Source organism: Littorina saxatilis, linkage group LG12 (assembly GCF_037325665.1).
Source record: "Littorina saxatilis isolate snail1 linkage group LG12, US_GU_Lsax_2.0, whole genome shotgun sequence".
Taxonomy (NCBI): Eukaryota; Metazoa; Mollusca; class Gastropoda; order Littorinimorpha; family Littorinidae; genus Littorina; species Littorina saxatilis.
In genome coordinates, this window is record NC_090256.1 from 49,666,836 (window position 1) to 49,676,835 (window position 10,000).

At 45.8% G+C, this 10,000-nt stretch overlaps 2 protein-coding genes across 2 annotated transcripts in view; one reads left to right on the plus strand and one right to left on the minus strand.

The window, feature by feature from the left end:
* The window catches only part of LOC138982156 (uncharacterized), a 383,732-nt gene that overhangs the window by 158,445 nt on the left and 215,287 nt on the right, over positions 1-10,000 (minus strand). The gene's annotated exons all lie outside the window — the stretch shown is intronic.
* LOC138982153 (synaptic vesicular amine transporter-like) overlaps positions 1-10,000 on the plus strand; it is an 86,291-nt gene that overhangs the window by 45,684 nt on the left and 30,607 nt on the right. Inside the window, exons 3-5 of the mRNA XM_070355374.1 lie at position 1; positions 4,090-4,148; positions 5,736-5,819. The exon at position 1 is cut by the window's left edge and continues 402 nt beyond it. Of these exons, the coding sequence (XP_070211475.1) occupies position 1; positions 4,090-4,148; positions 5,736-5,819 (144 nt within the window). The remainder of the gene's footprint in view (positions 2-4,089; positions 4,149-5,735; positions 5,820-10,000) is intronic.

Consider the following 10,000-nt stretch of genomic DNA (forward strand, 5'->3'; position numbering starts at 1 on the left):
GGTGAGAGAAGACGGGTAAGAAGGTCTAGTATATTGGAGAGGGGGTTGGGGTTCTCCAACAGGTTGTGGAAGACGGGTACAAAGGTGTAGTAGATTGGAGAGGGGGTTGGGGTTCTGCAACAGGTGATAGAAGACGGGTACACAGGTGTAGTAAATTGGAGAGGGGGTTGGGGTTCTCCAACAGGTGATAGAAGAGGGGTACAAAGGTGTAGTAGATTGGAGAGGGGGTTGGGGTTCTCCGACAGGTGATAGAAGACGGGTAAGAAGGTCTAGTAGATTGGAGAGGGGGTTGGGGTTCCCCCAACAGGAGAGAAGGAGAGGACCGAAAATGGGCCTTGACCTACAAGTGAGAAAAGGTAGGGGAGAATTAAGGTGGACTAGATGGGGGGAAGGGTGGTAGATTGTTCAACAGATGAGAGGAGGTGAAGGACGAGGTGCAAACATGGGCCTGGGAGGTAGTTGAACGTACAGGTGAGAGAAAGTGGGGAAGGAAGGATAAGGCGGGGGGTAGTTTGACCTACAGGTGAGATGATGTGGAGAAGGGGAGATGGGGCCGGGGGGGGGGGGGGGTAGTTTGACCTACAGGTGAGATGAGGTGGAGAAGGGGAGATGGGGCCGGGGGGGGGGGGGGGGGTAGTTTGACCTACAGGTGAGATGAGGTGGAGAAGGGGAGATGGGGCCGGGGGGGGTAGTTTGACCTACAGGAGAGATGAGGTGGAGAAGGAGAGATGGGGGAGGGGGGGGGAGTTTGACCTACAGGAGAGATGAGGTTGAGAAGGAGAGATGGGGCCGGGGGGGGGGGGGGGTAGTTTAACCTACAGGTGAGTGAAAGTTGGGGAGGGGGGGGGGGGTAGTTTGACCTACAGGTGAGAGAAAGTTGGGGAGTAAAAGGGAGAATCTGGCTGGGGTAGTTTTACCGACAGGTGAGAGAAGGTGGAGGAGGGGAGATAGGGCGAGGTGGGGGGGGGGGGGGGTTAGTTTCACAGGTGAGAGAAGGATAGGGAGGATGCAGGGAGGAATGGAATGGGGAGAGGGATCAGATAGGCCTGAGAGAGGGAGGAGGTAGTTTGGGGGTGGAAAGTTGGAATGCTGTTCGCATACAAGGCGGCTTACTAGCAAGTTAATGTGGATGAAGAGGTGTCGTGAATGGTAGACTTGCAGGGAGGGGTGGTGGGTAGACGTAGTTTAATTTTTAATGTTTGTTATTCAGTATTTGCTTATTTGTTATATCTTTTATTTTGCCGATTAATGTATATTAATTCGTGAATGTATTTGTTTATATATTTATGTGTTTATTTGAACACTGTCTGTCAGACTGACCGAGTGATATAGTCCCTGCAAATACTACGGTACTTTAGGACCGCCCACATAGACCAATAGCAACGAACACACAGTAAACAAAATGGCCCCAGCTGATAACATTTCGTCATTTGTACTGTTAAGCATCAGCGTGCTTACACCTTTATGGTTTGCACAGTTATATAATATTACCCAAAACTCTTCCTCTCTCATGCCTGGCCTGTAGTAACAAAAGGATCTGTATTCCCTGTTGTCCCTGATTATCACGAAATGGATTGTGGGCGGTTACTCGTGGTTAAATATTGATAGAACCTGACAATTGCCCGGCTGATCAAGTGTTAACGCGCCGATTAATTTTTAATCACGAAATGGCTCATTCCTGTTTGTCGCCTGTTACTGAAACATGCGCCTAATGAGTTTTGCTGCGTTAATAGCCCTAGGAGTTACTTGGGAATTACTAAAAAGTGGATGACTCTGGATTCAGAAATAATCCGCGATTACTCTTTATGTGCATTCAGAATACAGGCGCTTTTACTCTATTTTCACTCTCTCGCTCTCTGTCTGCCTGCTTGCCTGCCCTTCTTATCTCTCTGCCGGACTACCTGTCGGCTAGTCTGTCCGTATGATGTCTGCCTGGCTGGCTGGCTGGCTGTGCGTGCGTGTGTGTGTGCGTACGTTCGTGCGTGCGTGCGTGCGTGCGTACATGCGTGCGTGCGTGCGTACGTGCGTGCGTGCATGCGTGCGTATGTGCGCGTGCGTGCGCGCGAGTGTGCGTGAGTGCGTGCATGTGTGCGTATTTGCGTGCGTGCGTGCGTGCGTGCGCGCGTTTTTGCGTGTGTGCGTACGTTCGTGCGTGTGTGTGTCCTCCGAGGTTTAGCACACGACAGACAAGAAATCAATATTCACATGACAAGCTTAAAATGAAGTGTGTCTTTCTTTTTCTGTTTGCAAGTGTCTCATTCTGCGTATGTTTTCTTCTGAGAAAATTGTAACTGCAAACACATTCAGAAACATCCACAAGCAGACAGGAAAGGAAAGACAAGTTTCATGTCAAGCTTGTCATGGGAATATTGATTTCTTGTATGTCGTCTGCTAACTCCAGGAGGACCTGCGACAAGACATTTTGACACTTCAAAGGGAAATTCCGGCCTTTTGTGTTTACTCCGTTTATTTATCTTATTTTTAATGTTTTGTGAATAGAGAGGAGTTTTAACAAATGGATCCTAAAATTGTGCTATCGATTTCATAAGGTAGAGATTCATTTGTTTCCGTTTTTAATTCAGTCTTGGGTTATATGGAGTAAAGGGGAGGGGGGGAGAGAATGTCCCATCACTAGAGAGGGGGAGGGAGAGATGAAGGGGGTGCGGAGGAGGGAGTGATGGTTGTTGTTATAGGAGAATGTGTTGAAAGGAAGAAGCCAGAGAGTAGGTGAGGTGATTATAATTATGTTATTCAGGGGATTTTTTTCAGGAGTTGTTATTTATACTTTGTTATAGGTACATCTTTTTACATTTAGTCAAGTTTTGACTAAATGTTTTAACATAGAGGGGGAATCGAGACGAGGGTCGTGGTGTATGTGTGTGTGTGTGTGTGTGTGTGTGTGTGTGTGTGTGTGTGTGTGTGTGTGTGTGTGTGTGTGTGTGTGTGTGTGTGTGTGTGTGCGTGTGTGTGTGTAGAGCGATTCAGACCAAACTACTGGACCGATCTTTATGAAATTTTACATGAGAGTTCCTGGGAATGATATCCCCGGATGTTTTTTTCTTTTTTTCGATAAATACCTTTGATGACGTCATATCCGGCTTTTTGTAAAAGTTGAGGCGGCACTGTCACACCCTCATTTTTCAATCAAATTGATTGAAATTTTGGCCAAGCAATCTTCGACGAAGGCCGGACTTCGGTATTGCATTTCAGCTTGGTGGCTTAAAAATTAATTAATGACTTTGGTCATTAAAAATCTGAAAATTGTAAAAAAAATATTTTTTCTTTTATATAAAACGATCCAAATTTACGTTCATCTTATTCTTCGTCATTTCCGGATTTCAAAATCATATAAACAGGTTATATTCGGATTAAAAACAAGCTCTGAAAATTAAAAATATAAAAACTATGATCAAAATTAAATTTCCGAAATTTATTTAAAAACAATTTCATCCTATTCCTTGGCGGTTCCTGATTCCAAAAACATATATATATGATATGTTTGGATTACAACACGCTCAGAAACTTAAAACGAAGAGAGGTACAGAAAAGAGTACTATGCAGCACAGCGAAACCACTACCGCGCTAAACAGGCTCGTCAGTTTCACTGCCTTTTGCCCGAGCGGCGGACTACTGTCATTGTGAACAAATGCAGTGCGTTCAGTTTTATTCTGTGAGTTCCACAGCTTGACTAAATGTAGTAATTTCGCCTTACGCGACTTCTTTCTTTCTTTCTTTTTTTTTTCTTTCTTTTTGTCTGTCTGTCTGTCTGTATGTCTGTCTGTCTGTTTGTCTGAGAGGCGGACTACGGCCATTGTGAAAACAATTCAGTGCGTTCAGTTTCATTCTGTGAGTTCCACAGTTTGACTAAATGTAGTAATTTCGCCTTACGCGACTTTTTTGTTGTGCCTTTGCTTCGCCTTCAGTTGTAAGCCATAAGCGTGTTTTAGGATCCAGATGCATTCATTAATTTTATCAAAGTGGGTGCAGGCAATACTAAGGGAACTACCAAAGAGTTGTTCCTTAAGAATCCAACCAAAACGCACAGGGTAATTTGTTTTACATTGACACATTTTGGTCTCTTTCTTACAGGATTGGTTACACGATACCTATGTTCACTGGATTCTGCGTTATGATGGTTTCCACAATTAGTAAGTAAAAAAACAAACAAAAAACCCCAACATTTTGATGTTTCTGTGTTTGTCGCTTACTACAATGTATGTCATTTTATTTGTATTCATGTTAGCTTTATGTCACAAACCAAACTCTTTTTGACATTCCATCCCTGCACCCTGTCCTTCTCCTCTGAAATGTGAGAATTAGCATCCATATCATCACCACCACCACCAATATCACCAGTCCCTCATATAAAAAAAAAAAATACTCGAATTTACCGTAGAATGAAAAATGCAAGCTTTAGCAAACTTTTTCATGACCTCGAACTGAGACAGTTCTTTTTTTTTAATCCACTGAGCTCGATTCTGTTTACATAAAAAAGAATTTATCTGGGTTTTGAATAAAAAATAAAACATACTTTTACATTGTTAATATTCTGTAATGGTGACATATATCGGCAGATAATTTTTTTTCTTCATGTTGTGTTATTTGTACGAAATGTTCGTGTCAGTAGATAATAGCAGACGACGTAAGTTTTTCCCTTTTTGTGTGTTGTGGAAGTCAAATGCTGCACGAATTTCGGTTTTCTGAGGCAAAGAAAAGACGCTTCATGTTTTTTAGATTTGATAGGGTCTGTGCATTTGTTCGCTTGGGTTCTGTTCCATAAAATAAAATATTGTTGATTATTTTCGCATAGCAGTTTCTTGTCGAAGTCGCGAAGTATGAGAGTTTCAGGGCTTGCTACCAAGCATGTTTACGGCACTATGACGTAGAAGGTTGATAACGATTCGGAAAACAACCCAACTCATGTGTTCAAACGTGTGGGTATTTGTCGAAATACGACATGTATTGTGTTGTCCGCTCCAAAGAAGTATGTTATTATGCACACTTAAGCGTTGTGAACTTTTTAAGCGCTAAAAAGTAGTTATAACACACTATGACTGCACCTCATGCGCTATCTAATATTTCCTATTTCAATAGCATGAACACGCTCCCTTTCTGTTTAAAGTTGGAAAGAAGATGTGTGGTGAAATGACATGATTTATGGTTCTCAGTAAGTACGGACTATTGCCGTTAAGCCTGATATTAATGTGACCCTCCACCACGGAATGAGTCGCATGTCACCTTTGCATGATTTTCATATTTTTACATTTTCATAAAGTGTTTTTTATGCTCTATCCAGTGGTGAAAACCGTTTTTGAAAAGAGCAAAAACTGTTTGAGTTATAAGCCTGTGACTAAGGTGACCCACACACTGTTACCAGGCACTCCCCATACTTATATTAAGCCTAGCGCAGAACCGCGCGAGGTGACATGCGACTCATTTCGTAGTGGAGGGTCACAATTATGGGCAATTTCGACTTCGCGAAGTCGACTTCATAAATCTCACTGCACGATGCTTTGGCACTGAATTTTTGGTAACAAGATTTTGCGAACTCTTCACGAAGACACTGTCGGGCTAAATTAATGACAGCCTTGACGTATATCCTCGTGGTTGTCATGTTTTGCAAATATAAAATTAATCTTTCCTTGACAGATATAGAAGTTATGTATTTAACAAAATGCAACTCTCTTGAATGATGTTGACTTGGATGTTTCACTCCTTGGTTTTTGTGTGTGCAGTATTTGCTTTCGGCGAGAGCTACACCGTGCTATTCATCGCAAGATCCGTCCAGGGAATTGGATCGTCTTGCTCAAGCGTTGCAGGTATTGGTGAAGTTCTGTTCACATGGAATACAGTGGAGCCTCCATGTATGACCACCCCATCCCCCTGCTCGCTCCTCAGAAGAAAAAGAATATCCATCTCACTCTGTCTCTTTCTCGATCATCTCTGTCGCTCCTCGCTCTCTCTTTCTCTCTCTCTCTCTCTCTCTCTCTCTCTCTCTCTCTCTCTCTCTCACTCTCTCTCTCTCTCTCGATCATCTATCTCGCTCCTCTCTCTTTCTCTCTGTCTCTGTCTCTCTCTATGTGTCCCTGTCTCTCTCTGTCTCTCTGTCTCTGTCTCTGTCTCTCTCTCTCTGCTTCTCTCTCTCTCTTTCTCTCTCTCTCTCTCTCTCTCTCTCTCTCTCTCTCTCTCTCTCTCTCTTGCATGCGTGCGTGTGTGCGTGTGTGTGTGTGTTTGTGTGTGTGTGTGTGTGTGTGTGTGTGTGTGTGTGTGTTTGTGTGTGTGTTTACTTGGGTCTCTGGGGTGTTGTGTGTGTTTTTTCTTTTTTGCTATATATTTTTGCTTTACTACAATGCAATTGTATGTTTCATGTACTTTTTATTCCGATTATATGCATCGATATCATGTCTGATCTGGAAATTGTAATAATCAATACAATGATTAATGCAATAAATTATCCATCCATCCATCCATCCATCCATCTCTCTCTCTCTCTCTCTCTCTCTCTCTCTCTCTCTCTCTCTTTCTCTCAATCAATCAATCAATATGAAGCTTATATAGCGCGTATTCCGTGGGTACAGTTCTAAGCGCTTGTCGAAGAGTTGTCAACACAGGACTAACAAAGAAACTAACATCTACAGACGGACACGAACCCTATCACACACTAGCAAACCCTGATAAACATACAACAAACAACTGTTTAACAACAATATACACATCAATAGCTAGGTCCAAACAAAATAATATTAAGCACAAAGAAAACACCTCTCACAGAGCACAGCACAAGAATGTCTTTTGGGGCACAACACATCACGTCGAACATGAAAGTCGCAGCCAGCTACGGGAAGAACTGAGTCTTCAACCTACTCTTGAACGCGTCAAGAGAGGGGCTCTGGCGAAGCTCAAGCGGCAGGGAGTTCCAGACGGAGGGGCCCGCGGAGGGAAATGCACGCTGACCAGCAGATGCGAGTTTCGAGCGAGGGATGTGAAGGCGGAGTGGGTCAGCAGCAGAACGAAGGGGACGGTCGGAGGGCTGGGTGTACAGGTCCAGGGAGGATTGAAGGTACTCGGGAGCAGAGTCGTTGAGACACTTGTAGACCAGAGTGGACAGTTTGTAGGAGATTCGGGTGTTGACAGGGAGCCAGTGCACGGAGCGAAGTAGGGGGGTGATGTGGTCTCGCTTCGTCTTCCTCAACGTCAGCCTGGCAGCAGCGTTCTGGACTCGTTGTAGGCCATGAATGGATGAGGCGGGGAAGCCAGCCAGAAGGGAGTTGCAGTAGTCCAGACGACTGACGATGAGGGAGACAACCAGCTTGACACAGGCGTCGTGGGTGAGGTAGTGACGGATGGAGGCGATGCGTCGTAGGTGGAAAAAGCAGGTCTTGATGATGAAGGAGATGTGTTTCTGCATGGAGAGAGTGGAGTCGAGAAAGACGCCCAGGCTCTTGACAGCAGGGGAGAATGGAACAGTCGCGTCATCCAGCTGGAGGTCGGTCACAGTGAGGGAAGCAATCTTCTGTCGTGTTCCAACGAGAAGGGCCTCCGTCTTCTCACTGTTCAGCTTCAACTTGTTCTCAGTCATCCAGTTCTTGATGTCAGTGAAACAACTGGAGATGGATCCCAGGAGATGGTCAACGTCCTCCGGCTTGGCGCTGTTCTGGAGCTGCGTGTCATCGGCAAAGGAGTTGTAGTTCAAGCCGTGGCGTTCGATGACCAGGGAGAGGGGTTGGGTGTACAGGGTAAAAAGGACAGGCCCAAGGACAGACCCTTGTGGGACGCCGAAGCGGACAGGGACAGGCTGAGAAGAGAACGAATCAGTGGTGACAGTCTGAGAGCGGTTCTGGAGGTAGTTCCGGAACCAAGAGAGGGCGGTGTCGTGAATGCCGAACGTGGAACTGAGGCGATCGACGAGTAGCTGGTGGTCGATCGTGTCGAAGGCCGCGGAAAGGTCCAGCAGCACAAGGGCAGAGACGAGACCGCTATCTGTTGCGTTCAGGAGGTCCGTGGTGATTCGCAGGAGCGCCGTCTCGGTGATGTGGTGAGGGCGGTACGCTGACTGGTACACTGGCATCAGCGAGTTCCGAGACAGGTGGGCGCTCAACTGCTCCAGGATGATACGCTCCAGAAGCTTGGAGAGGAAGGGGAGGTTGGACACAGGACGGTAGTTCTTCAACTCGTTGACGTCAAGGCCGGGCTTCTTGATGAGTGGGCGGACAACGGCAGACTTGAAGCAGTCGGGAACGACGCCTGTGGCCATGGATATGTTGATGATATCTGTGATAGACGGCAGGAGCTTGTCCAGACACTTGGTGAAGAGGAAGCCTGGTAGGGGGTCAAGCTCACAGGTCTTGATGCCCGTCTTGGTGATGAGTCGCTTGACGTGGTTTTGATTGACAGGCTGAAAGCACGTGAGGGGGAAGCCGGAGAAGGAGGGGGAGGGTGGGGACGGGACGAAGGGCTGCTCTCTCTCTCTCCCTCTGCTTCTCTCGCCCCCCCCTCCCGTTACTTAAATGGGTGTTCAAGTGCTGCAGGAAATAAAGAAAACAAATTGACAAGTTCACAAAGAGTGGTGTCACTTGATCAGCGAAGCGCGACTTTCCGCACGTGGTACGCGTGAATTTAGAAACCGTGACTCGTGTGTTTCTAATTAGAGTGACTTTTGATGTCAGCCCGACGACCAAAGAGAACGGAATGCAAACCAATCAACCAACTTATTTACAAGAATAAAAGAAAAGAACAGTGTTTTTTGTTGTTGAATGAAAGAAGAGAAGATTATCGATGAGAAGACAAAACGAAAACAAGCGCAAATTAGGGGACTTTCTTTTCATTTGTTGCAAAGGCAATAATTATGAAACTGTGTGTTCATGTGTTAGTGTTGTTGTTGCTGTTTGTTGTTTGATTTAACTCACAAAGTCACGTAACACAACTCACAATTAAATGTTTAGTCGAACTGCACGTATGAAAATGCTTTATTTATACATATATGCGCACTGGATCGAATGCTCTCAGAAAACAATCATAGAACATACAAGGGTCTTGCTTATACACACCATAACACCATTTCTGTAAGTCGAGACGGTCTGTTTCCGTGTTTGGCCTTGTGGACCATTACCTGCGAAATGTGTAAACGTCATAATTGATCCGTTGCCTTGGGAACACTGTGACCAGTGACCTGAATAAACCCAAATCGGTCATGGTGACACTAATACAGCAATTAAACGACAATTAACCTAGATGCACTATTTTCCTTCGCAAGGCATGCTGTTTGCAAACAGCAACACACAGGAATACAAACAACACGGTGACGCCATTTTTTTCTTTTTCTACAAACGCCCTCGCAGACAGAAACGACGCGGGAATACGACAAACAGACGGTAAAGGGTGTAAAGTAAAGATTTCTGCTTGCTGCAAGCAAAGCAAAGCTAGGAGAAGCAAACCTAGCCAGCGCTCTCAGAGCTGTCTGTTGCTTTGAAAAGATCGATTTATTCTCTTCATCAGCCGATCAGCTGTGACTAACGTAATCAAAACGGCGGACAAACGAATCGGGGGTGGGGAGAAGGCCGCGACTTTTGTGAACGACGGTTAGTGTTGACAGAAACGGTAACGTGCGTTTTTATTATGCAACGCGGGTGGGAGAGTTAGGGGGAAAAGGAGGGAGAAGAGTGGAAGGGAAGAGTTCGGGAGGGAGTGAGGGTTAGGGGGCAAGGAGGGAGAAGAGTGGAAGGGAAGAGTTCGGGAGGAAGTGAGAGTTAGGGGGCAAGGAGGGAGAAGAGTGGAAGGGAAGAGTTCGGGAGGGAGTGAGAGTTAGGGGCAAGGAGGGAGAATAGTGGAAGGGAAGAGTTCGGGAGGGAGTAAGGGTTAGGGGGCAAGGAGGGAGAAGAGTGGAAGGGAAGAGTTCGGGAGAGATTGAGGGTTAGGGGGCAAGGAGGGTGAAGAGTGGAAGGGAAGAGTTCGGGAGGGAGTGAGAGTTAGGGGGCAAGGAGGGAGAAGAGTGGAAGGGAAG